At 50.6% G+C, this 27340-nt stretch overlaps 1 protein-coding gene across 23 annotated transcripts in view; it reads left to right on the plus strand.

Annotated features, from left to right (window-relative positions):
* The first annotated feature begins 528 nt into the window (after positions 1–528).
* Positions 529–27340, plus strand: part of TLE3 (TLE family member 3, transcriptional corepressor) — a 46550-nt gene continuing 19738 nt past the window's right edge. For 8 of the 23 annotated variants that reach the window (XM_059658631.1, XM_059658664.1, XM_059658656.1 and 5 more), the window contains exons 1-6: positions 531–1653; positions 2257–2357; positions 2812–2875; positions 3832–3876; positions 20145–20207; positions 21745–21849. In XM_059658631.1, the coding sequence (XP_059514614.1) occupies positions 1630–1653; positions 2257–2357; positions 2812–2875; positions 3832–3876; positions 20145–20207; positions 21745–21849 (402 nt within the window). In that variant the 5' untranslated portion in view covers positions 531–1629. Of the gene's footprint in view, positions 1654–2256; positions 2358–2811; positions 2876–3831; positions 3877–20144; positions 20208–21744; positions 21850–27340 lie in introns of those variants that run through there. The other 15 variants (XM_059658674.1, XM_059658697.1, XM_059658706.1 and 12 more) reach the window with 8 other exon arrangements.

Genomic DNA, 27340 nt, shown 5'->3' on the forward strand with positions numbered 1-27340 from the left:
TGTGAAGTGAAAACATTAATGTGACAAAGTGATTTTGTTTGTTTTATAGTATCTAATTGGGCTGCTCTGCAGACCTAATGAGATTAAAGGGAGGAATCGTTTGCCGCCACTGCAGAATAAACTGATACATTACACCAGCCACAGGTTTTCAGGACTGTACAGCTTGTCTTTTTTCCTTTTGTTGTTATTCCTGTTCTCTCTTTCCTCCTTCCGCCAAATAATTGTTAGTAGACCGAGGGGGGGTGGGGCGGGGAGAGGTGGAAAAAAACTCTAGCAGTCCAGGGCTATAATATATATCTATTTATTATGTGTCTTTCGGTTAATTCCTGATCTGAGGAGCGCTGTTTTTCACTCCCAAGCTAAAGTCACCAGCGGGTAGGGCCTGATTGCTACTTTTCATGCATAGTTTTAGACACAAGAGGGCATTGTGACGTAGGGCCCGGCGGCGCCCAGTCGCAGGCCGAGTCCGATGGCCCCACGTGGGGGCCCTGCGCTCCCATTGGCCAGCGCGGGTAGAAGCTGCCACATTATTTTGTTACTTTTCAGTCCCTATTTGGAACTGCTCTCGCGGCAGTTCAGACCTCGTGCTTGTCCCCCCTCGCCTGTCTGTGTGTGGTATCCGCAGGTCCGGGGCACTTTTTGGCGTGTGTGTGTGTGTGTGTGTGTGTGTGTGTGTGTGTGTGTTGGGTGTGTGTTTAGGGGGTTTGTCGTGGCGCAGAGCGGAGAGCTGAGCCGAGCCGAGGGGAAGGAAGGAAGCCACAGAGCTCCCGGGTCTCCGGCTACGTCTCCCTCCAGCCTTCTGCCTGCGCGCTCCGCGGCGACTGTGGCGGCGCTGAGCGCTCCTCGCTGGAGACACGGCGCTGCAGCTGGGAACGGCGAGGACCCTTTGCGGAGGCTTTCTGTGCCGCTGGAGTTAGGATACCAGGTCGGCTGATTTGCACCCACTGAGCCGGAGTTTTCTTCTCGGCCCTGGGAAGGGCTAGCGGCGGCGGCGGCGGCGGCAGCAGTAGCAGACGGAACAGCAGGCTCTCCTCTCCGAGGGGGGGCGTCGGAGCGCCCGCTCCGGGCTCCCGCCCTCACCCTCCGGCGTTCCTGAGGCCCCTACCCGCCACCTCGGAGCCGGCCTTCTTCCTCTTCTCGCCGACAGCCGCCTCTGGGTTCGGACCCGCGCGCCACCGATGCTGGGTCTGCCCCGGGGCGTCCCCGTCCCACCTCAGTGATTGGAGGGGACCCGCGCTCGCCCCTGGAGGGGCCCTGGCCTCGGGACCCCGTGCCGGACCCGCCGGGGAGGAGACAATGTCCACGCAGCCCCCGGTTCTGACGCGCTCCACGCAGTCGGGAGAAGGCGGCCGGCCACAGCCCGCTGAGTCCTAGGCTCACAAAGCCCGCGCCCGCCGCCCGACCTCGGCGCCCGCCGACGACTTTGCCGCCAGCTCCGCGGCTCTTTGTCTCCGCTTGGGTGGGCGCCCGACTCTGGGATTTCGCTGTGAGAGCGGGCTGGGGGGGCCGGGGGCGAGCTCTCGGTTTGCCGGCCGCCCCCCGCTCGGGCTTGGCTCCCCCCTCCCCCGCATCTCCCCGGCCCGGACTCTCGGCGCTTCCACTCTCTGGGAATCACGACCCCTCCCTGCCATGTATCCGCAAGGCAGACATCCGGTGAGTAATTGCAACTCGGTCTAAGCATCTATCATGGCAGGGTAAACGGGGCAGTTTATCTGGCACCTCCATTTTGCTTGTTGCTACCTTTCTGGTGTGTGTGTGTGTGTGTGTGTGTGTGTGCGCGCGCGCGCGCACTGCGCGCACACGCACGCGCGCTCATACAAAGAGGATGGGGGGTGCCTTTGAGAGAGGAGGCTCATTCTGCCCGGGAGTGGGGGCGTGGGGGGGGGCGCTGCCTGTGTTCCAGAGACCTGTTTGTTTTCACGCTGTTCCCTGCTCCCTCGCTTAAGTCTCCCAACTCATCCTCGTGTCTCCTCTGCCCCATCTTACTTGGGAATGGGGGACCCCTTCGCTACAGAGGTGGAAGCTCTACAGCCAATCGCAAGAGATTGGGGTGTCCCCCCTCCCGCCCCATCCCCATCTGGGAGCTGAGAAACTTGCTGGGAAGGTGGGGGTCTGTGAGAATGGCCTCTCTGGTGGGGTGAGGATGGGGTGGGGGGAAGCCGAGGGCGGCTGCTGAGGGGTCCAGGCCGCATGGAGCCCCAGCTGATGTCCCCCGCCCCCATTCCTCCCTCCCTGTCTTGTCTTTGCGGTCTTCAGGCTCCCCATCAACCCGGACAGCCGGGATTTAAATTCACAGTGGCTGAGTCTTGTGACAGGATCAAAGACGAATTCCAGTTTCTGCAAGCTCAGTATCACAGGTAAGGCCTTGGGGCTTGCGGGGCTGGTGGGGAGAGGAGTCCCTGCCTTGGCTTCTGCCACCCCCGCGGGGGCTTGGGGGTGGCCGGGCCTCTGCCTTTTGTTTCCCCTTTCCAAGTGCGATGCTTTAACCTTTCTCCACCCGCAGACTCCCAGCTCCCCGCACAGCCCGCAGGGTCCCCAGGGTGAGGGTAGGAGCCTTGGGCAGGCTCGCTCTGGGTTCTGGGGGTAGAAAGCCAGCATCAGGGACCTGCCTCCCTGTGGCCCTATCAGTCTCCTCACTTGGCCGCGGGAAGTTTTCGTTTTTTCACTCTCCCTCCGACCCGAGGCTTTGGGGTAATGGGGTACCCAGGGGGGCATCAGGGAAGTGAAAAGTGGCTCTCAGAGGCCCTCCTTTGGGGCCTCGGGGAGGCTGTGCAGGCCCCAGGCCTGAGCTGGCTGCTCCTGCCCTTGCAGCCTCAAAGTGGAATACGACAAGCTGGCGAACGAGAAGACAGAGATGCAACGCCATTATGTGATGGTGAGAGGCGGTGAGGGCCGGCCTGGCGGGCGCAGGCGGGCGGGCTGGCAGGCAGACTGGAGCCCTGGGGGCGGGTGCAATCTTAGTGTGCCTTCTGAGCCTTCCCAGCCTCCTTCAGCCGGCTACTTGGGGGATGGTGGGGGGGGGGCTACTTGGAGGAGGGTGGGCGAGAGGAGAGGCAGAAAGAGAAACCCAAACCCCAGGCCCGGCATTTCTGCCCTGCCTTTGTGCCCCTTTAGTTCATGTTTTGAAGGTTTCCCAGAGGACTGGTTGCCCTGTCTTGGCGAGTAGGACAGGACCCCACATCAGGGTTGGATAAAAATTTCCCTTAGAGCCCTCTTGGGAGTGTTTGGAAACTTTGCAGCCCAGGGATCTAGCCAGTGGGCTATAAAACCCTCCCTCCTATCCATTTCCTTCCCCAGACATTTCTGAGTGGAGGAAGAGCCTCCACTGCCCTCTCAGGGATTTCCCAACTGAGAATCTTATCAGCCCTGGGCAGTAGATGGCCATTCTCCCCTTTTCCCAGTGTCTGTTCCAGCGAGTTTACATCATCCGTCTGTGAGAGGGCATGGAAAGCACTTAAGCGCCTCCCTGAACTGCTTTCCACATAAGAGGCCTTCGACACATTGCTAAATAACTCTCAGAGGACAAGAGGGTCCCAGTGTACACACGATTCCCTGTTGAACCCGAACCTTGTATAAACAGGATATATGGCACATGTGCTTGTGGAAGGGAGGGCCCAGCTTCTCTGACTACTGTATGTATAATGTTCTCGAGAACAGCACTTGCTGGTGTTCAGCCCTTAAACCACACTATTACTGGCTGGGGTTTGATTTAAACTCCTTTAGCAAATGTATCATGAAAGTATAGTTTGACCAAAACTTTCCCAAAAGCTGATTTAGGAAAATGGAGACATTTCTGAGTTGTCTGTTAATGGTAGTTCTTTTCACTTTTAGTACTATGAGATGTCCTATGGCTTGAACATTGAAATGCACAAGCAGGTAAGTAATTTTCTTTAAAAAATTATATATATATATATATATATATATATATATATATATATATATATATCTCAAAAATTTAAAAACATATACCATACATGGTTTCTTATGGCCCCTTCTGTTTGAAAATGAGCCTACTTCTTCTCTTCCTCCTACTTCACCTGGAAGAATGAACGGATTGAGTCCTTGAAATGCAGGGTCTGAGGCTTTGCTAATTTCTTGGACATTGAGCTTTCAAGCTTGTGATATTTGTTCTGGTCTGGAGGATAAAGGGGCAAAGGGAAAGTTGTACCTTCAGGGTCTGCTTTAGAACTCCTGAGGCCCAGAGGTGGCTGGCTGCTTTTATCTGTTTTAATGTAAAATTCTCAAGAGGAAATACAGGAGGGGTGTGTGTGTGCGCAAAAATGTGATGTTCTGCCTTGATAAGATTTAACTTCAAGAGTTTTAAAAGCCAAGCTGAGCTGTCAAAACTTAAAGGGAACAAGTCACTAACTGCTTAAAAATATAACTGGAATGAAATAAAACCCTAATGCTCTGTCTGCATTTATGAGGGAACTTTCTCAGCTCTTTCTTAATTTGAAAGCAGTCTCCTTCCCATTTTACAGAGAAGGAAGGTGAACTGGAGAGGTGAAGTAACTTGCCCAGGGGCAGCCTGGCCAGGACTTTTGAGATGACTGGGAGTTGAGCTCACCTTTGAAATCCTGAAGTCAAACCAGTTTAGCTAGTATGGTGCTGCTTGATGGATATGTAAACTACTCATATTGTCACTCTTCTAATAACAGTATACCTCAAACTGAGCAAATACAAACACCCTTTATCTGGGTGCATATCAGTAAGTAGTCCCTGGTGCTAGGCTGGGCTGTGGGAGAGGCCTGTTTGTGTATTTGTGTTCCGAGGAGAGGCTGCCTATAATTTGGCTTGGCCAACGATTAGTGTTGGCATGTATAAATGGCACAGGCCTGTTGTTCTTTTTAACAATTGGTGTTCTTGAAATCTCAGAAGGCTCTTGACTCATGCTAGCTTTTGGTGACCGTGACGTGAATGGATTTTCTGCTGTAAATTAACAGTCGTTTACAAGGTTTTGCTCTTTCAGGGGGCAGGACCCAGGGCGGGTGAGAAGGGCAGGTGATCTCTGGAATGCTCCGGGATTCCTGTCTGCTCCAGTGGCTTGCATAGAGCCTTGTGAATCTTTCCTTTCCCCTCCTGGAGGGAGCCCCAGTGTTGGGTGAAGGGCAGCCAGAAAGGGGCCAGAGTTTACTGAGCAATGTGGGAAGTCAGCTTGTGGCTTCCTGAGGGATTAGCTCTTTAGGAAGGCACATGAAGGCTACCAGGTTTTCACTCCATGAGCCACAGAAATCATAAACAGATACCGCTTTGCATGTAAAAATGTTTCTTCTCAGGAGATTGGTTCTGCCCAACTTGAGGTGGAACTGACTGGTTCTGATTTGTGTGATAAGATTGCATGAAGTGGAACTGGGGTCCCAGGTGTTCATGGACCTTGGGGTCTTATGCAAGGTGCCACCCCCTCCCTTTCTCTACCTCCTCTTCTTTTTCCCTCAGTGCTTAGTATCTTGGGTGTGTTTAAAGAGGGTAATTGCACTCAGGTTTAAAATTTATAGCAGTAGTTATTCTAAGAGCTTCATAATTAAGGTGTAATATGTTGTTGCATGTTGAGGTCTGAATGGGTGGTGTTCCCTGTGTGTGTGAGTGGCTGGTTCTTTGGCACAGAAAATCTGCCTTGGTTGGCAGAGCAAAGTTGTTCCCAGAGTCCTTAGGACACTGACCTCAGGAAGAGTTAACCACCTTAACACATTTGGCTGTGGGGTTTGTATAAGAGCAGCTGTTGTGCATCTGGGACCTCTGGCCATTCCCCAAACAGGGTTCTTAAGCGGAGAATGCCTGAGGTTTGGCCACATTGTCTCATTTAATCCTGTCAGTTGCCAGAGGCAGATAGATTCTCCATCCCCTTTTTGTAGGTGAGGAAACGAAGGCTTCAGGGGTGCCAAGAAGGTAGACCTGGGACTCAAATCCAGGCCACCTTTGCCTTCCAGCCTCAGTTCCCATTGGCTTCCCAGCATGATTATGTGTGCTCTTGAAGGCTGTGCCTTTGCAGGGTTTATGGCAATCTCTGGGTTGGGTGAAATCACCCATGGCTGTGTAGGAACAAAGAGACAAGGAGGTGAAGAAACCTCTGCAGAAAAGTGCAACCCTGACCTAAAGGGGCTGGCCACTCCCTGGGCTTTGTGCAGAAGAAAATCCAGCCACTAATTGTAGAGTGGGTCTTGGGTGCATTTGGCGGATGGTGGTTAGGCCTGAGCAAACAAGTTTATCAGCTGACCTGTTTAGCGGTTGACTGGTGTTTTATCTGCACACACAATCAAGTGACTGGAGTGCTTGAATTATTCATGCAGTGTCCTGCCCTCTAGACTTGACTGTTCGTGTGATTACATCTGCTTGGAACAAACAGGCTGGATTCTTCATCTTTAAGCTCAGGGCTGGGGGTGGGGACTGTCTGTACTTCTTTATATAATAGATGATCTCCTGAGCTAGCACCTTGGAAGTGTGGCGGTCCTCAGCCTGTTCTCACACACATCCTCACACCAGCACCACCATTGGAACACAGGTTCTGCCAAATGGGCCCTGTATTGACAGAGGGCAGCTGATGAGGTGTGTCCAGCCCGTTTTCATTTTACTGAGAGGTTAAACTCACTGTGGCTGGCTTCTCTCCTGTCCGTTTCACTGTCTCCCTCTCATTCTTTTTCCAAGCTGTCAAACCCCAGAGAAGTAATAAATGGTTTCTCCTCTCACTCTTCTGCCTCTGTCCCTAATTATGGTAAAGCAAAAATCACAGGCCTGGCCTGGGACTTGAAGAGGTCACTGACCCCTCCAAGCCCTTGCTTCCAGACATAATGTCAAGAGTGATTCAGCGAGGCAGGGAAGAGAGGATGGCTGACCAGCTCATCAGTTTCCATCTTATTCTTGTGCAGGCTTTGCAGCGTCAGCCACAAATCACAAAGCCACTTAGAAACAAGCACCTCAGAGCAACTGTTGTGCCTTGGGTTTGAGGCCCTGACTCTGTGAGACACTGGGTCAGGCCTCCTCCACTGGTGAGCACTGAGGGTTTGAAAGAGGACTTGAGGCATTTTATTTGGGGGCAGCCTTATGCCAACACTGTGTGGTCAGCTTTTTCTGGAAACTGAGCAACTCTTTCTCTAAGTTTCCTTTTGCCATGCTGGAACTGGGGGAACCCTGTGGCTTCTCATTCAAACCTTTCAAGTTACAGATTAGGAAACTGAGGCCCAGCGGGGGAGCTGATGCATCCTGACTCATCCAGCCCCTTGTTAGCAGCAGAGCTGCCACTGAAGCCTTTTCTCCCAACCCCAGGTCTCCTCAGCAATACTCAAGAAATGAAGAGTGCTCGGGTACTAATAGCACTCTGTGCCTTTAATTACTATTGCTTTTTTCTGTGCTGTTATCTCAAGAGGCTAAGGCTACAAACCTGGTTACACCGAAGTCCAAAGTACCCCACTTTGGGTTGTATAACCATATCAGCTGAACCCTCTCCCCACGGTCCTCCTCTGAATTGCCAGTTATTTGCACAATTAATGATTTGAGGTGCGAATGATACATGGACTGTATAAGTTGTAAAGATCCCAGAGGTAAGGTTCATGGATGAGGTAAAGCGGTAAAACCTGTCAACTTTTTACTCAGGGACACAGAAAGCCATGGTGATGGCCATGAACATGGGGCTGAGGGAGAGATGGGAAGTCTCCATGTCATCTTCCCCTCTGGGTCCTCTCACATAAGTAGCAAGGGGCTTGGGCTGGAAAATCTCCGGGTACGACAGCTTGAAGTTCTGTGACCAATGTGAGGGTGTGGGTGGCCAGAGGGAGCCAGCAGGTGGCGAGATTACAAAGACCTTGCCCAGGAGTAGTCTGTCTTGGTAGGGAGAAGGTGGCACCACTCCCGAAGTTGAAGGGGACACAGGTACTTACGCTAGGGCAGTGCCTATTTGTGTGGCACCTGTGTTGTGCTAAGAAGGAATCCCAGTATCAGTTTGGCCACAGTGCTGGCATCTAAGAACCCCTCTGCACTCTGGTTTCCATCTGACTTTTCCCTGGAACAGTCTCTTCCAATCACACAGCTCCTCTCACTGTCCTGGGTCCCTGCCTTACTCAGCTGTGGTCTTGACTGAGCTCAGAGCTCTCTTCATTCTGCCCTGTCCACCCAGGAGGAGACCCCCCCCCCCCATCTTCCAGGCTGTCAGCCTTCTCCGGCCTCTGAGTGCAATGTGGTGCTTCCCTGGGTCTTTTCTTCTACATGTGATCACTGAATGACCTGGGAGATGGACAGATGCTCCCTTGTCTACCGATCAAGGAAACTGCCTGGGAGGGAACCTGGCTTCTAAGTTAAGACTCCTTCCACGGACGCTCTGGCCCAGAGCTCTTTCTCTGGATTCCTTCCTCCTGACCTCACGTAGGAAGGGTCTAGTCCAGCCGTGGGCAAACTACGGCCAGCTCCAGCCCGTTTGAAATGAATAAAACTAAAAAAAAAAAAAAAAAAAAGACCGTACCCTTTTATGTAATGATGTTTACTTTGAATTTATATTAGTTCACACAAACACTCCATCCATGCTTTTGTTCCGGCCCTCCGGTCCAGTTTAAGAACCCATTGTGGCCCTCGAGTCAAAAAGTTTGCCCACGGCTGGTCTAGTCTGTGTCAGAGGCCCTTCATTTCCATTTTGTTTTGGAGTGAGTCAATCAAGGAGTGAATCCCTTTTCTCCCTGCGTAGGAAAATGTTGTCCTGTCCCATCTGCTGTACAAAATTCTGGGACACCGGGAAGAAAAAGGTCATCAGTGTCAGTGGGGTTTCCTCTGCGATCTGGCATCCATGATGCCTTCTCACACTTCATTATCTCATTTCTGTAGTAATGGGCTAAGGTCCTCTGTTGGGGTCTCTTTTGTGCACTTAGCACATGGTAGGTGCTCAGTAAACCCACTGGTTTTTCTTTACTGAGAGGGTAGAATTCTGATTCCCTGAGCACTGTGTGTAGGAAGTGGAGGTTTTAATTGTGGGCTGGCCTCTGGCTCTGCAGGCTTCCTCCCACAGCTCAGCATCCAGTTTCTTCATCAGTCAAATGAGGGGGTTGGCTTCATTCCCAAAACGGTGATTAGGGACCTGGGATGTGCCGGGTGTGGGCTGGGGCTGGTGAATGAGACACCCTTCCTTCCACTAGGGAGTCAGGCATCTAAATAAGTCATTGCAATGCAGTGAGGTAAGTGCTAATATGGCCGAGTGACACAGGAGCAGAACAGCTTATTCCTCCTGGGAAAGGGGAGTCGGGTCGAGGACTGCACCAGGGCTGTTACTTGAGCCGCATCTTAGAGGGAGGGCAGGGGTTTATTAGGCAGAAGCCATTGGAGACTCCTCCAGAAGCGGCAACAGTGCGTAGAGAGGCAGTGAGTGTGTTCCGGAAGCCACAAGTCCACACGTCTTCAGCGTAGTGTGGAGGGGGGTTCCACTTGGGGAGTGAGGCGAGGTGGTGACATTTTGCAGGAGTGATCTCCAAGGACTCCTGCTCTCACACTCCCGACTCTGTGGCTCCTGCGTCCCCATATGGCTCTGGGCTGGCCCGAGTCCATCTGCCTGGGGTGGGGGTGGGGGATGCTCTGTGTCCGCGGCCTGCCCTGTCTGTGTCCGCATCGGAATACTCTGGGTTGAACTTTATTTCCTAATGTGGCATTGTCTCCTTTCTCATATGGGTAATTCTGTAATGACTGGTTGTGACCCGCCCCTCCCCCATATTTAATTCTCATCAGCCCAGCTCTCCACTTTGCTATTAATGATAGCAGCCAGCAAAATAGCTTTCAACATGCCATTGACAGTCTGGTTTAAGAGCGCACTTGAAGTAGTGCTAGACAGCTGAAAGCACCCATAATTGTGTACCAGAGTGAGAACTGCGTGCTCAAGGGCCTTGTTTTTATATGCTTAAAGGGACAATATCTTGTTTTCAACAGATGCTCTCTGAGACTCACAGCCAAGATGCTTTCTTCCCCTCTCTCTTTGCCTTTCTCCGTTGGCGATTTCTTTTCTTTCTCTTGCTTTTCAAAGTAAATGTTCCCCCTTAAGTGGGGGCTAAGGAGAAACTTCTTCTGGAAGAGGGCGTTTCCTGCCTTCACATAATAAGTAAGGATGATTCCCTGGGTTTGTTGCTTTGAGTCATCCCTTGCAGCGCCTCCCCCCTGAGGGTCCTTAGGACCTGGCATTTCTCACCAACATTGATTTTGAGTTCTTTTGTTTGCTAAGGAAGTTGCACAGTCAGCACAGCACAGAGCACAGGCAGCAGGCGGGCCTCCTAGCTGTCACTGAATGTTTAGGCAGAGGCCACCTTTGTGGGGGTTGTGGGGGAGGGGTCCTCCTTTTGGAGAGTCGGATCAGGGACCTCTCAGCCCCTTTCAAATCAGATTCTAGGCGGCTGTTCTTGTGCAGAGGCCCCTCTTGAAATGGGAGGGTGAGTGGGGAAGAGATTTATATTCTCAAGTGGAGGCTCATCCAGGCTTCGCGAGTTACTCAGGGGTCCCATTTACTCAACCCTGAAGATTTTGCCTGAGAACAAATGCCTCCCTCCCCTTCACTCCAGCCAACTTCATTACTTTGAAAATGCAACAACCGTTTGTTTTGGGAAGTCTCCCTTCACCGCACTGTCACCAAAGCTTCCCTTAAGCAGTTGCATCCTTTGAAGGGTATAGAAAGAGCCACATTCCCAGTGCTGGGAGGGCCAGGGGTGGGGCTGAGAGGCAGGCAAGCCCTGCTCACTCTGAAGTCTGGCTGTGGCTGCTGCCCTGTTCTCTCAGAGGCCGGCTGCCCTTCATTTACCCACCATGTGAGTGACAGAGAATGGGTTGGGGATCCTGGGGCAGCTGCCACCACCACCAAATAACCTCAGGAAGAAGGCCTTTGTTGAGGATAAAGAGTTTGGAAATTTTGATCTTCCAAATATTGTTAGTTATAATAATATAACCCCAAGTAGCACTTGATTGTTCATAAAGCAGTTTAGGCATTTTCATTTTAGGAACCTAAAATAATAGGCATTTGGGTCTGGGGCAAGCAAACACCAAAATGAAAGCATCAGAGCATGATGTGACCGCACTGGCGTGTGAAGACGACCTGCATACTTCCAGGGCCCGGAGGCCTGTGTTCTTCAATTGGGGCTGGCGTCAGGGTGGGGAGAGGAGTGTGGATTGACAAGGCTCTGAGCTCCCTGAGGAACGGGACCTTGGTGTTCACTGAAGCCCATGAGCCCTGCGTGCTGCTTGGCCTGGTACTTGGGTGCACAGAGTGCATTTTGTGGAGGACTCGAGTAGGATTATGTTCCAGGTTGGGGCTCTCCCTAACCCTGTATAGCATTCTGAACTTCTTGAGAAGGAAGGAAGGCTGGCTTTCTCGGGTTTCTGAAAGAAGCCTGTCAGTGTAAAAGTTGTTTATAGAAAGAAATGTGTCATAAACCTTTTTTTAAGTGTGTTTAATGTAGCTGGAGCATTTTTTTTTCCATCTCACATTATGGATAGGTTAAGTGTGAGAGGGTAAGAAAGGGGGAGGTGAGAAAAGAGATAGCTAGGAGGAGAGATGATAGGAGAGATTTGGGGAAATTTGGTGAACATGCTGAATTTGGATTACAAGAAGGCACTGAGTAGCAGGAAGCCAGGGTCCATGGCTTGGAGGTAAATTAGTAAGTATGCTTATCATGTCTTCGGTGTCTATTTAGGTGTGGAGTTTAAAGTGTTGTGGCCTTATCTCATTGCCCTTCTAAATCCTTGATAACCATTATTCATAGCTCAATTTGTTTTTTTTTTTGTTTGGGTTTTAATTATTTTTCTAAAATCTATTTTTATTGATTTCAGAGAGGAAAAGAGAGGGAGAGATAGAAGCATCAGTGATGAGAGAGAATCATTGATCTGCTGCCTCCAGCACGCTCTGTACTGGGGATCGAGCCCTCAACCTGGGCATGTGCTGGGGTCCAACCCCAGCAAGTCCAGGGGTCCCCAAAGGTGTGGACGGAGTCGGCGAAGAAGGAACGACACAGAGGCAGCATTCAGTTGATCAGCAGCCTAGCCAGGATCTCTAGCCAAGTTCTGGTCAGGATCTCCAGCCAGGTTCTGTGTCCATGTTCTCTTGCTAGGTTCTATGTAGGTTCTGTGTCTAGGTCCTGTGTCTAGGTTCTGTGTCTTGTTGTCTTGTTACATCTGTATTTATACCAGTTGATTCCAATCCTGTCAATCTCTATTCCAAAGGTTAGGGCGTTTCTTATCTCCATTCCAGGGAGTAAAGATTATATAGCTTAAGCATGATTGTTCGTAGTTAAAATGATTAATTACCGGCCTGGCACTTAGTTAAGGGGTCTTATTCCCTCCCTAACTTCAGGGGAAAATCCCTACCTGGGGAAACAACCTTTCTCAGAGAGGTGACCTTGGTTAAAACACATAGTGCAAAGAAGGTGAGCAAACATATTAAGAACAGTATGCCATATATGCCAGGTCCCTTGAAACAGCAAGGATGGACCGGCTCCCGGCAGGCATGTGCCCTGACTGGGAATCGAACCATGACCTCCTGGTTCATAGGTCAATGCTCAACCACCAAGCCACTCTGGTCAGGCCTGGTTTTAATTCTAATGAAAACTCTACTAGACCACTGGATAGCAGTTTGGGAGGAGGTGGGTTTGAGAGGGAGCTAGTCATAAAAACAAGTTTCTAATAACTGATTTTGATTTTGGTGGCCTATGAAATGCCACCGCTCCTGCCATCCTTGTTTGGGGTGAGAGGACCCTCTGGCCCTTTAAGGAAACACACATACATGCTCTTTGGTTGTGAACTTGGTGGTAGGTGGATAAAATGGGGCTCTGTTTCTGCCCACAGTCTGTCCTCTCCCCCTACACCTCATTTTCCCTTCCCTGCCACCCAGGTTTCCTAGAGAGCCCTTGTTCTTTAAAAGTAATGGCCACTGTTTCATTTGCAGTCCTGCCCTCATGGGGAGACCCCCCAAAATTTAAGGAGCTGCCTCTGCAAGGGTAATGTGACTTTTACAGCCTGTTGAGGGGCAAGGAGAGACTTTCATAATGTTCCCTGGGCATTAGGTGGGGGTTTGCCATGGCATCCCCAAGGGAGGAATTGAGAATTTTTCCTGCTTGTGGAGAGTTGGCCAATGGAATCTGGGGAAGTGGGGGAGGCTTTAGGAAGTTTTCTGAGGGATGGGAGGGGGAGTGACAGTGCCTGGGATGAATGGACAGTGTTGGGGGAAGGTGTAATCTGAAAAGACTTCCTCTGTTCTGTCTACATAAGCAAGCTCTCTGAGGGCCATCCCCTGGAGTGGGGGTGGGAGGCAAGCAGTTTTTAATGTGTTTTGGGAACCAAGTAATTAAAGTGAACAAATATTTAAAGATCATTGGATCTTGTTAACAGGAAGCCTGGTGGATGGAAAGCCAGAGACTGAGAAATGAAAGTCTCCGTCTTAGAGCTGGGCTTGGCCGTCATCTAGGGCCAGGTCCCTCCCATGAAGAGGTGTCTAGGCCAGTGATGGCGAACCTTTTGAGCTTGGTGTGTCAGCATTTTGCAAAACCCTAACTTTACTCTGGTGCTGTGTCACATATAGAAATTTTTTGATATTTGCAACCATAGTAAAACAAAGACTTATATTTTTGATATTTATTTTATATATTTAAATGCCATTTAACAAAGAAAAATCAACCAAAAAAATGAGTTCGCTTGTCACCTCTGACATGCGTGTCATAGGTTCGCCATCACTGGTCGAGTGCTCCTGCGGATGGGCACTCACTAGTACACAGCACTTAATTCATTTTTGAGATTATCATATTGGACCCAAATCTGCCTCCTTCATGTAACGGAAACTGAGGCCCAAGTGCAGGACATACCTGGACTTGGAATGCAAGATTTTGCGTTGTCAATTCTTCCAAGGTCAGTGACCTAGAATCTTGTCCATCCCCACCGTCCCCCACTTCCTCACTCAGCCTTACTATTTCCAGTTCCCTTATTCCCTAGACTCTTGGCAGAAAATATCTGAGATTTCTGATAGGGTGAGGAAGAGAAGGCAAATTCCTCTCAGGGAAGCACGTGGAAGGGTCACGTCACGAACTCAGGACCCCAGACTCCTTCCCTTTCTAGCTGGGTCAGGGTGAGTGTTTTGTGTCCTCCTGCCATCCGTACCCTGTGTGAAGGACCTGGGGTCTGGTGCCAGCCAGCGTTCCATTTCCTCCCGTGGGAGACAGATCCTCGGGGTCACACCAGGGCTGCGCCTTTTCTTGTACCAAGCCCTCCCAGCATAAAGAATTCAGCAGGCTTCTTTGGAAGCATAAATATTTAATGGTGTTGTAGTTATATATAATTTGATCAATATGTCAGTGCTAAAAGGGCCTTTAAGGAGGCTCACCTATCATTGAGTGATCTGTGATGTAAACCTCCTTAGCCCCTCCAGGAACCGGGGTCATTATCTCCCTTGGCTGCTAAGTGGATCATTTATTTGCTCCCTTCTTAAAGACACTGTGGTGCTGCTTTCCCCTAGAGCAGTGGTTCTCAACCTTGGCTGCACATTAGAATCACCTGGGCATCTTTTTAAAATCCTGATTTCTGGGCCTCATCCTCTGGAAATTCTGTTTTGATGTTATGGGGTGGGGCCACAACATTAGTAACAAAGATGCCCAGGTGATTCTAATCAGCCAAGGTTGAGAACCACTGTGCAGGGATGGATGGGGCCTGCGAATGCCATGCCAACTTTTGCTGGAGGTCTCACCCCTTTCTGTCCCTGGACTTCTGTCCCATCAGCAATAGAATACCCACTTGCTTTATTTCAGCTTGGTCCGAGGAGAAACTGCCTGGCAAGGAATATCATCTTGTAGTCCAATAATTGAAGGCCTATCAATTTAGAATTGCTTTAGAAATGCAACGGGGTGTTTTAATTTAAAGTTGCCCAGGCACATTGTTCTGGAATCTTCCAACATTTTATTGCTGGGTGATTTTGGCACCCAGCTGCTGGAGCCTACTTCTTTTGTACAGCCCCCCAGTCCTCCCTGTGCCCCTGTGATTTTAATTCAAGATGAAGCAGACTCACTTTGAACACCCCAGGACGTGACTCAGAGAACCAGGTTAAAGCTGATTCAAATTAAAGAACCCCAGCGCGGACCGCGTCCCCACCTCAGACACACATGCTTCTAGAAGAATGACCTGAGGCTCAGCCAGTGGACCTGTCTTTCCAGAGGTCACATGGCACGCCAGACCCAGGGCTGAGTAGAAAACCACCGTTTCCACGCGGCTTGGGAGCGTACGTAACTCACGCTTCACATAGGCAGGTATCTTTTTCCTCGCTTCCCTCTTCTCATACGCATCCACAGGCGGGTCTCTGGATTCACAGCACACCACACAGATTGTCCCAGGAAGGAATCTTGGGTGTAGAAGTGAACCAGGAGCCTCATGGCAGCCCCTGGCTGTCTCACAGACATGGAAACTGCTGTTACTTCCCACTAAATGGTACCTCTTGAAAAGGCCTTGCCTGGCTGTCTTCAGCTCACAGCCAGTTTTTTCTTGTGAGGCAGAGAACCCATACAGTGGCTTGAGGTGTTGAGATTGAGGACCTCAGTGCTCCGGCAGTTCCCCTGGTGGTCACATTTGAATGGTTCCTCCTATGAAGACTGGTTCTTGAGACTGCGCCCCGGCCTAGCGCACCACCTAGCAACCATCCCCCTCTCGAGGTGGCTTGCTTCTATGCTCATCCTTCAAACTCAGGCCATGCACTATCTTACTGAGCTTTATGGAGAAAGTGACATGTCACAGAGCGATTCAGGAATGTTTAATATTCTAAACTCTACCGGTAAGTGGTGGCTCCTGGATCTTATAAGTTATCCAATTCATCCTCCGTTTTACAGACAACAAAATTGAAGCACAGTGGAGAGAAGTGATTTGCCCAAAGCCACACAGCTCGATGGAGGCAGAGCTGGGAAAAGAAATCAGGTCATTTCTGTGTGCCCTTGGGTCATAACATGCTCTTTAAAGTGGTAGGTTGCTCCCTCTCCTTGTTTTTATTTGAGGTTAAAAAGAAGGGTGCCTTCTCAAGAGCTGACTGGTACAACTAACTGCCTGGCAGCTTAAAACTAAATAGTGGAGAGACCGTCGATGGAAGTGCCTGTCAGCTGTGCCTTGAACAATCAGCTAAATTAAAAAAAAAAAAAAAAAAAAAAAAGGCCAAAGCCTGGCTCAGTGCTGAGGCCAGGGGTAAACATGTTGCTGGGGGTGAGGACCACCAGCACATTCCATCTCCCTTAATTTAGTGTCCTGGGTCAAAGGCCCAGGGGTGGTAAGCAGCAGCAAAGTAGATGCTAGCGTATTGGGAGAGAAATATACTTTAGAATGCTCAAGTACCCTCAGTTTACAGCAAGATGCTTAGAGGTCCTGCTTTAATGAGGGGATGATGGGGCAGATGGGAGCTCCTAAGGCGCACTGAGCAGATTGCTCTTTGGGAAATTACACTTGCCCCCCACTATCTTGCTTCCTCATTTATTTGACTAACAATCTCGACAGAGACACAGGGCAGCTGTTATTCCAAGAGCCCAGTTGGGAGCTCAGATTCAGAACTTCCCAGGATCTCCGTGCACATTTCTCTGAAGTGCCTGCGTCTGGTAGATTAGTTCCTTCCGAGCAGCACTGTTTTCTACCAGCAAAGCCGCCTTCTTTGAACCATACTTGAAAAGAAACTTTCAAAGGCAGCATCAGGCTCCCCACACACCTTTTTCCAAAGGAAGCAGTCTTTCTGCCGCAGGCACCTCTCCTCAGCTTCACATCTGAGGCTCTGACTCAAAGGCAGTGGTGTGGTGGGACGGAGATGAAGGGAAGGATGGAGGGCGGTGGCCTTGGTGATAACAGTGCCCTGAGCTGCCAAAAGGAGTTTTCCAGCCGATGATCTCCTTCCAGTTTGTGGTTGGTAACTATCCCGATTGTTGAAGTCACACATCTTGATTTTGTTTTCTTCCTTCTTGGAACTGTTGTTTGCGTTGGATAAAATGCTGTTTTAACAGCTGCTCTAATCAGAAATGTTGTCGATTATTAACCCTGAGGGTAGTTTTTCTTTCAAAAATACTTCTCTAAGCTCCCTCGAAATGTGGAAATTTGGTTTCTTGGTAGGAAGTCATTTAGTGAAGTTGCTTAATCGCTGAGCGTCAGTTTCCCCATCTGAAAAATGGAGACTTTAGTAAGTGCCTTCCTGTTAGGGTGATTGTGAGTTCACACACATATGACGCTTGGAAGAGCTGCAGCTGCGGATGTCAGCCGTTATTATCGTGTTAAGAGTGGTCCTCTCTGGCCCACTTTCTATTTCCAGGACTTCCCCTCTTGCTATCACCACCCTCAATTAAAAAAAAAAATGATTGTGAAAATAAACCATGTAGTGGACAGTTTTCCTGTTCATTCTTTGACTCACCAGAGTATCCCAAGCCGTTCGGTGGCATGCGTAGAGATGGGCAAGGCTCAGTCCCGGCTTCCACTCTTTAGGGAGACGGGGAGGGGAATGCTGCTGCAGCAGGTGATGGCACGGGTACAGCCAGAAGGGCCAGGAGGGATGCAGTTTGCATACTTTTCCACCCCCAGCTCTCGCCAACCCAAACAAATCCCAGACCCGAGGACAGGGCCGCTGTGGTTTATTATAAAGCCCTCGGGGTGGAAGACCGCCCCTCCTCTGCCAGCCACAGCCCGGTACAGTCTTGTCTCGTGGGGCACTAAAGTTCAAACTGTGCCTGAGGCCTCTGCATTGAGGTCAAGCCCAGGAGAGAGCCTGGATGCCAACTCAGGCCTCCAGAACATTCCATGTCTGTGTAGCTGTTCCGAGGGCCCTGTTTGTGGTGTTGGAAGACAGGTGAAGGAGGCAGAAACCGCTTTCAGAGGGGTGGAAGTCAGAGCGGGAACTTACTCCAATGACACTGTGGTCACCTGGTAGCCTGGATACCAAGCCTTGAACTGGGCACAGCTACCTGAAATCCTGGCAGATCATAACGAGAGGACGCTGGACTCCAACCAGCCCGGGGAGAAGTTCCCACGGAGGAGAAGCCTATGGCTGCATGTTTGCTGATGAGTGTGGGGAAGGGGAAGATCAGCTACTTTTTCCTGTAACTATCAAGACTCCGACACTTGGCCTATCTGCTAGAGGAAGTAGGCAGTAGCTGGGAACCCTTTCATAACCACCTACCCCAGAGAGGGTGAGAGTTGTAGCTGCTGAGTAGGCCAGAGTGACCCGGAAGTTCAGAGCCTGCTGCCGGCCTGCTGGCTGTGGAGAGGGGCCACAGCCAGAGACCCACCAAGGCGGCTGTGGTTGGCCTAGCTCTCAAAGGGCGTGGCTGCTGCCCACCCACCTCCCACTAGTATGTCAACACTTCATCCACCATGGTCCCTCCCATAGATGCTGTCCACACTGGGGCAGGCCCAGGTCAGCGGCTAGGGGGACACTCCACTATGAAAAATAAATACAGGGAGGCCAGTGAGATTCTTTTGGCGAAACATTTATTGAGCGCCTACTATGTGCTAGGCACTGTTATGCTAGTTATTTGAGGCAAGAGGCCTTGGACCAACTGAGCTGCCTAAGCAGTGAACCTAGTTTATTTCTGTTTGTTTTTATATCTCTTTCTGTCCTTATTTGGCACATAAACATGACCATTGAGTGACCTTGTTGCTCTATGCGGCTTTGGACTGAGATGCAGGCTAGCTGATTGCTTCTAGAACTCCTGCCATATGCAGCCCTGACTTTCAGAATTCATTCTCCTTCCCCACTATCAGTTGATTTGGGGGAGGAAAAAAATGAACAGAAATGTGAAAAACCCTCTTTTGGAGTCGAATCGTCCCACTTACCTAGATTAATAATTTATTAATTACGTAGTAACATTCCCAGGTTCCTTATAATACAAATGACAGGTTTCCAGTAGGTGGGGCCAGGGATGCTGCTAAAAACCCTACAGTGCACAGAAAACCCTACAGCAGTGGTTCTCAACCTTCTGGCCCTTTAAATACAGTTCCTCATGTTGTGACCCCAACCATAAATTATTTTCGTTGCTACTTCATAACTGTAATTTTGCTACTTTTATGAATTGTAATTTCCCAGGGATCCAGAGGTCCAGGGCCTGTTTGTAAGCCGGCATTGCTTTTATTTTAAGTGCACAAGGATTTCTCATCCAGAATCATTTGACATGCAGATGATCACAGATTTTTAAAGGCTGTTGTCATGGTTGTCTCTGGAAGATTGCTGTGTGCTGATGAGAGCTCTGAAGCCAGTGCTGGGCCCTCAGCCTCGGTGGCCTCAGGATTTAGAAGGAGATAAGAGAAGCAATTGTGAGATTTGTCTGTTAGTAGGTCTAAGGCCTTCCCGGTCTGGCCTCAGTTAACCGTTTAGCATCACTCTCTTTTAACCTCTTTCTACCTGGCATTCACATAGCACATGGGTAGCTAAATCAGTTGGTGTTTTTCTAAATGTGATCTTTTCTGGAGTGTTAGGAGGCGGGATAGGGAATTGATAAGCCTTTCTATGATCAACTTCAATGAAGCCTTAGGAATCTAAAGAGTTGCCTCCTGAGCAGCTTCTAGGAAAGGTGACGCTTTACCCTAAGAAATGCAGTGTTAACGGTGAGATTTTAGGCTGGGCAGCACGTATATGGGAGAAGCAGCAGTGAAAAGAGGGGGTACAGGAGATCCTATAAGCCTTGCATGAAGCTGGCCCCATGGGACCCTTTGGTACAGGACCCCCCGGGGGCTTCCTGGCGACCTCCCGATTTGTCTGAGAGCCTGTGTTGCTGTTGCCATTTGGGCCACTGGGCATAGCAGTCCCTTCCTCGCCGCGCCATTTCCCTCTCGTAATAGGTTTTGCTGGGGTGTGCAGGGAGTGTGTGTGGGGGGGGGGGAGGGGCGGGGGGGGTTTGGGGGAGCGGTCTTTCTTGTTTTGTATTACTCCGTTTTTCATTAGAGCTTTCATCCAAAGCAGACAAACTATATTCTGACCCAAACAGCTGGACCACCTCTGACAGAAAATTGGAGATCCCCAGAATGTAGGCAGAGTGGTTGGGGAGTTGGAAGATTTCTTCATGCTGTGATTTAGCCAAGAGGCTCCTGAGGGTGGAAAAGATGAGCCGGTGGGAGGGTCTGTGGTTTGGGGCAGTTTGCACTTCCACTTGTCTGACATTTTGGCGACAATTTATTTGCCTGAACTTCATGAGGTCTCTTTTCTTTTGCAGACAGAGATTGCGAAGAGACTGAACACAATTTTAGCACAGATCATGCCTTTCCTGTCACAAGAGGTAAGACTTTTTGTCGTGTCCTTGTCTTTCCAAAGCAGCCACTGGCTGATGAGGTCCCACCAGAGATCTAGCCCCTGTTCGTTCATAGGACTGAAGTTGAAGTTGACAACCTGGGGCTTACAGAGCCTTCTCCAGCCAGTTCAGGGCTGGGAGCCACATCAGAGGAACAACCTGCTCCTTTTTCTGGTGGGAGTAATTCTCTGCCACTATCTGAGACCAGAGAGGGGGTTCCGGCCTACCACTGGGGTAGCAGTGGGCAGCAGGTGCCTCTGTGCCCCCATGCTGTATCCAGTTCAACCTCTGCTTCCCTGTGCTTGAAATTTCACACCTAGAGCCACCTAGGAGCAAGGACACCTGGTCAGTCAGTGTCAAGACCCAGACCCTGTGAGGGGAACCAGTACCCACAGGGGACCCCACCCTTCAGAACAGTGCACTCGCCAAAGGCACACCTTATCGCTCACATCACCTTCTAAGCCACTTTGCAAGGGACCCCCACCTGAGGAAGGTGCTGAGCTAGTGGAAACGTCTCCAAGGACGCTCTTTGGTACAGGGTGGACAGATGGGCTGCCTGCGAGGCCCATTTCCATCTGGCAGAGCTCACTTCGGCTGGGGCAGGCCCTTCCCTCCATGCCCCTCCTGGGCCCTTCTCAGCTCACTCCTGGAGCCCTGGGTCAAAAATGATTGACTTCTTGTAAGAAGAGGATATAGCCATGTCCTCAGAGTTGGCAGCCTGGTAGGGAAGACAGCCGCATACGAAGCTGGTGCTACCTCAAGGCTGAAGGGAATGAATACACCGAAAAATGTTTTTTTAAAAAAGACTCTTTTTTACAGCAGCTTAGGTTCATAGCAGAACTGAGTGGAAAGTACAGAGATTTCCCATAGCTGCCCCCACCAGAGTGGTGCATTTGTTGCAGCTTTTGAACACAACATGGACACATCTTCATCACCCAAAGTCAACTCATTGCTTACTTTTGAGTTCATTATGCTGCTTTTCTTTATCTTTCTGTGTAGACATACGTTTTTGTTTTCTCTCTATTTAGATAGATACAGATTTGATTATATTTAGATACACATGTATTTCTTCTGAACCCTTTGAGTGTAACTGCAGACATCCTGACAGCTCACCACTCACTGCTCCCACTGCGTCTTCTAACAATGTGTACAGGCTTCTGCGTGACTCCAATACCGTTACTGCATTTAGAACATTAATAATCATTCAATAATGCCGTCCGATATCCAGCTTGTAGTCTAACGCATGGAAAAAAGTTTTTTTGTATGTCTGTTGGAGGGGGGCCATTGACCAATACCCATCTTTTGGTTCATTTATATTTTAATTTAAAACAATTTATATGAAGTTTTGATTACAAAAGTAATACATGCTCATTGAAAAAGATCTAAAGAAGAAAGAGAAAATGCCCTGTCCGCGACCCACCTGTGTCCCCTGCCAGTGTCGAGGACCTCCTCTGCCTATGCTTCTGTGTGGCTAGGCGGGTGCCTGGCCCCAGCCGCCGCAGTTAACCCCTTCCGTTCCCTCCAGCACCAGCAGCAGGTGGCGCAGGCTGTGGAACGTGCCAAGCAGGTCACCATGACGGAGCTGAATGCCATCATCGGGGTACGTGGACTCCCCAATCTGCCTCTCACCGTGTGTATAGCCCTTTTATTCCTCTCATTTATCATAACCAGAGATCGATTTTGATCTCAGCTGGCCTCAAAGAATGGCGGCCCCAGGACTCCATCTCCTGAAGCATTTCATAGGCTTGGGTCCATTTGGGGCTCTCTCCCCGTTGGGTCCCTCATTGCCCACCCAAGTCCCTGAATTAAAGACATATCTCAAATCAACCTCTAAACTCATTATCCCTGTTCTCCCTCAACTTTTGGTGTCCCCGCCATTGAGGGGGATGGGCTCTGAGATCACGTTTAAGACCAGGCTGACTGATGGGGCCCCCCAACCTCCTCCTCATGCCTTCCAAGGGCCTGTCTGCTCTGTCCCCTCTCCCTGGCAAAGGTCTGCCTTTCTTTAGCCATCTGGGATCAGAACTGTCTCTGCTGTACTGTTGATGTGAAGCGTGCTGTGGAATTTGGGGTTGGGCCTTGCTGTCCCATGCACTCAGCTGCCTGGCTGAGCCTTCCTTCCTCATGTGCCCTTGTGAATTCCAGCTGCGGGACCTAGACAGGTTATTCTGACCTCCGAGGTCAAGGGAACAGGGAAAAATATCCCAGAGCTCTTTACGGACCCACTTCTTGTTTGATCCCTCAGTGAGAGGAGGAAGCCAAATCTTTCCCCAGCCCCTACCTGGCTTGCATCTTTAGTTCTTGGTTGCAAACAGCATCTTTCTCTTGATTGGTGCTTTGGTTGAGGCTAAGGGTGTTTAAGGTAAACATCTGAGAAAAAAAAAACACCTTTTCAGTGTGACTTTGGACAAGGTTCTTACCCTCGGGGTATTCTTGTTCACCTTTTGTCCCTAAAGTGATAAAACGCAGGGAGTGGGTGAGATCACTGCTTCCCATACACAGACAGCTGGGTCAGGGTCCCCAAGGGGGCTTTGGAACAATGTAGATTCCAGGGAATTCGCCACAGAGTTCTTTTCCATAGATCTGGAATTATCCTGAAGGATAGTCAGAATAATTGGGAAACAGTGGACTCGTTGGCCGGGGGCCCTTCAGCCCTAACGTTCTGGGGTTCCGGCTGGTTTTCATTCTTTTTTCTCCTTAAAGGAGGTCATTATTTCAAAGTGGAACTGCAGGCTCCAGAGTTTTCTGCTTGGTGGGGTAGATGGTGACTCTTGGCTCTTCATTTCGGGGCAGAAACCTGGAGACTTGTGTTCTAGTTCTGGCTCTTCCCGTGTGACCTCGGGCAGGCTCACTTCTTCCAGCCTCAGTTCCTGCATCTGTAAGGAGGGCGTGGGCCAGCTCATCTCTCTGGGCCAGGAATGCCTGGAGGCGGAGGTCTGAGTGACAGAGATGCTGGTGGGTCCTGACCCTCCCTCTTGCCCTTGGGATCCACGATGGTTATGTGGTCCTGTACTCCTGGTGTGAGCTCCGTGGCAGCTCCCCACTGCTGCTGGGGAAGGGCATGAAGTGTTAGACCGGTCCTGGTAGATTGGGGGAGGAGCAGACCCTCATATGTTATGTGCGAGGAGCATGGGGGAATTTGGAAAGGAGACTGAGCAAGCAATGTTTTTAGCCATTGAGTTTTGGGGGGCACACCCCCAGGGGGGACATCATAATACCAAAGTTTGACGTCTCTTTAGGATCCTCTAACCCAGTGTTGGGACCAGGTGCTTTGTGGGGTGCTGTCCTGTGCATTGGAGGTTGTTCAGCAGTCCTGGCCTCTACTTACTGGATGCCAGTAGCAGCCCCCCACATTGTGGCATCCAGCACTGTCTCTAGACATTGCCGAGTGTCTGTGTGGGAGGGGCAGAATGGCTCCTGGTGGAGAACCACTGCTCTATCCAGCCAATGCCCTTGTTTTTCAGAGAGGAAAAGTGATTTAGGGACGGCTTAGGAGCAAAGCCAGGCAGAGGCCCAGGGGCCAACTCCCAGCTCTGCCCCCATCCTGTGTCCTATGTCTCAGTGACCAGTTCCTGTCTCATGGCTCAGCTGACAGGGGTAGAAGGGGGATCGGGGGTAGCAAGCACATTGTGAGCTCTGTCCTGGAATTTCTCCTCTTCCAGCGCCTCATCCCCATGCCCTTTTCAGGGTGAGCCCTCCCCTCCCTACAGTGACCACAGTGGGGTCCCCTCTCCCCCTCTTTTTCCCCTTTGGAATTAAAATCCTCTTATGAAAATAATTTTTTTTAACTTCTACAAAAGAGTGAAATTGGGGTAGAAGCGCTGCTTGGATTAGCTCCACTTCCTTTAAGTATTTAGGAAGCTACAAGTTAGGTCAAGGCAGCTCCAGGCAGATATTGGAATTCAATTAAAGCCAACGAGTGGGGCCTGTGACCCCCATTTTCAAGGTAATTGCTTCTGCAGCTCTGAGTGAATGCAGCCGTTGCCCTGTCATTAAGCAGGCAGCCGTCTAATCGCTGCGCCTGACAGAGCCTCACAAGGCAGGAATTACGGACAGCTGAGGCCCGTTGCACTGGGAGCCAGGCTTGTCTGCAAGCCAACGAGAAGATGGCTCACCTCCTCAGGAAGGAGAGGGGAGAGGGAGCTTACAGCTAACTAAGCTGACTTTAGAAAGTGAGGTGGAGAAGGGTGGCATGGGGCAGGGGGCCAGGAGGGCCGCAGGCTGGTGGCAAGAGGGTAGATATCTTGTCCCCAGCCATAAAGGGCAGTGATGAGAAGGTCCAAAGAGGCTCTTAATATGCCCATGGTGCTGCGGATCAGCCCCTCTAGACGGGGAAGTAGCCCAGCCCCCTGGTCTGGGAATTAGGAGAGCTTTGAGCAAGTTGCTTCATCCCCCGCACCCCCCCCCCCCCGGCCCCGCCAAGGCCTCAGTTTCCCCATTTGGGAAAAGATGGAGAAGAACTAGGCAAGTTTCATAAATGTGCCTCCTGCTTCAGTCAGTAGTTTAGGGCTCTCTTGGGCATGGAGTTAAAGGATTCTGGGGCCATGTCTTGGCTCAGCTCAGAGAGAGGTGAGAGATAAGTTAGGTATGTCTGGCGTGGGCATGCCTGTAGCTAATGGAATACTTACTGCGTGAATTGAGATACCTCTAGGGCGGTGGGGAACGTCCAGCCTGCAGACTGTAAAAGACCTGAGAAAGCATTTGTTCTGGCCCTGCCAAGGCATTAGGGGTGAGTTAATTAAATGTTTGACTAAATATAGCAGGCTAATGTTTAAGTTGATAATTTTGTATGGTCCATGACTGATGTTACAAATATCCAAATGGCCCTTGGCAGAAAAAAGGTTCCCCACCCCTGCTCTAGGGTCTCCCTTTCCTGGTAAGAAGGGCCAGGATCCAGCATCAGATTAGTGTGAGAGGAGAGGAGACAGGGGGGCTGGTCCAGGGAGCTCAGGCTCGCGGGCCCAGCCCACCTACTCCCCTGTGAGGCCACAGGGAACTCGTGTCCATCTAGGAAAGACAGGCTGGAAGATATCTCTGCTAGTCGGGGCCTGGCAGGACCCAGTTCCTACAGACCCCCTACTGTTACATGTACTTTATTAAAGTGTGTGTGTGGGGGGGGGGGGAGGGTGAGGAGGAGAAAGAGGGAGTTTGTATTTATCTAGAGTGGTGAAGCCATACCTTAGGTTCTTGCATTCACTCCAGGATGTCGTTGAGCTGGATTCTGTTGATTGAATTTTTTAAAATGTATTTTCCTTGATTTCAGAGAGGAAGAGAGAGAGAAGCATCAATGATGAGAGAGAATCATTGTTTGGCTGCCTCCTGCATGCCCCCTTCTGGGGATGGAGCCCACAACCTGGGCATGTGCCCTGACTTGGAATCGAACCGTGACCTCATGGTTCATAGGTCAACGCTCAACCCCCGAGCCACACCAGCTGGGCAGTTGATTGAATTTTACAGGAGGAAGAAGGGTGGCAAGAGAGTAGGCCTTAGAATGCATCGTTTCTTTCAGCCAGGCAGCCATGGTGGACACAAGTAATGTTGGGGTTGAGTCCTGGCTCTGGTTGTTTCTGGCAGAGGCCCTTAGCCTCTCTGACCCTGACCCCATCTCTGAACTGGGGATCAGAAGGGTTGTTGTGATCCCCACCAGCTATGGGTCCACCAGCCATGAGAAGCAAAGGAACGAGTAGAGGCGTGGGGCTGCTCCCCCTCTCCTTAAAGGGCAGGAAGTGTTCATTTTTTACAGTGAGGACTCTGTGCTTGCTTTGGTGGGCATCTTCAGTGGGTCGTGGCTCTGGAAGCATTTAGAGAACACAGGACTTCACTAAGTTTAGCCCAGATCGTGAACCTGAGGAGTGAAGCATTAAATGAGCTCACAGAAACATAGAGCATGATCTGCTTAATCCAATTACATATACTCTACAAACAGTCTTCCCAATGGCCTCGCCTGTAAGTGGCCGTACCTCCTGAGCCCAGGGCACAGGCACTTGGCACACGTGTGGAGGATGGGGACACACGAAAGCCCCATAGGACACCTTCTTGGGCATGCTTGTGTTCTGGTATGAAATGGTAAAGAGGCAGGAAGAACATTCGTGGGTGGGCTTGGTCCAGTTTCCTAGCCCCTCTTCTGGGGTTGGAGGTGGAGCGGGGCGGGCGGGTGGTTGACTTCCTTTCACATCATGGATGGAGGAGTCCTAGAGTGAGAAGGAATAGTGGAAACCGGAGTCAGGCTGCTGCAAAGCTGTCAGCTCAGGGCCCTCCTCAGACTATGGACTTGATTCCTTTTTCCCCAATTGAAAATATGGTCATCCTCTCACTCACATGTTACTGTGTTTTGGCACATTGTCCTCTGAAGTCAGGGATGTCACAGGGGGTAGAAATGCAGCCTGAGGAGGGCCGTGCCCTGCCTGCCTGCTTGCCTGCCTGCAGAGGGGCTGGGCTGTGACATGGGGGTGGTGAGATGCACGGATCGTCAATTGCCAGCTGGCTCCCCCTGCCCCACTAGGGAGAAAACTTTGTTTCACTGTGTTGTAACGAAGACCTGTGCCCAACCAGCCCTTGGCCTCTGCCCCCACCCTGAGAAGGAAGCCTCGGAGGCTGCCTCTTCTGTTCCTGTCTCCTGGAGCCTGTCGGGCCACTCTTGACTGCCTTCAGGTCGCTCAGAGGAGACCTTCTGGCTGTGCAGGGGGGGACTCCGGTACTTGAAGATGAGAAGTACATGGCACCATGGAAGTTTCCTTTCCTCCGTTGTAAAGAAGACCTGTGCTTGACATGCTAACGGCAGAAACCACCCCTCAGTCTTGGAAGTGCAACAGCTTTGCAAGCCTCTGTTTTCCAAGTTTCTGATGCTGGTTCACTGGTTCATGTTTCAGGGAAGGAAGCAGGAAGCCACACTGATGCTCCTTGTCCCAAATAACAGTTCGAGCTGCATCTAAATGGGCCTCGGAGAGGAGGCGTGGATGTGGGAGGTGTGGATGGTCACTCTCGGGCAGAGCCACTGTGCTGTCTTACTTCCCAGCCCCTCTCTCTCCATGTTTACCTTTTCCCGGCAAACACGTCAGGCACCACATTGGAGGTGCTGGGACAGATAAAACAAGGTCTCTGTTTTTCTGGAAGCCACAAGT

The sequence above is a fragment of the Myotis daubentonii genome, chromosome 1 (assembly GCF_963259705.1).
Source record: "Myotis daubentonii chromosome 1, mMyoDau2.1, whole genome shotgun sequence".
Taxonomy (NCBI): Eukaryota; Metazoa; Chordata; class Mammalia; order Chiroptera; family Vespertilionidae; genus Myotis; species Myotis daubentonii.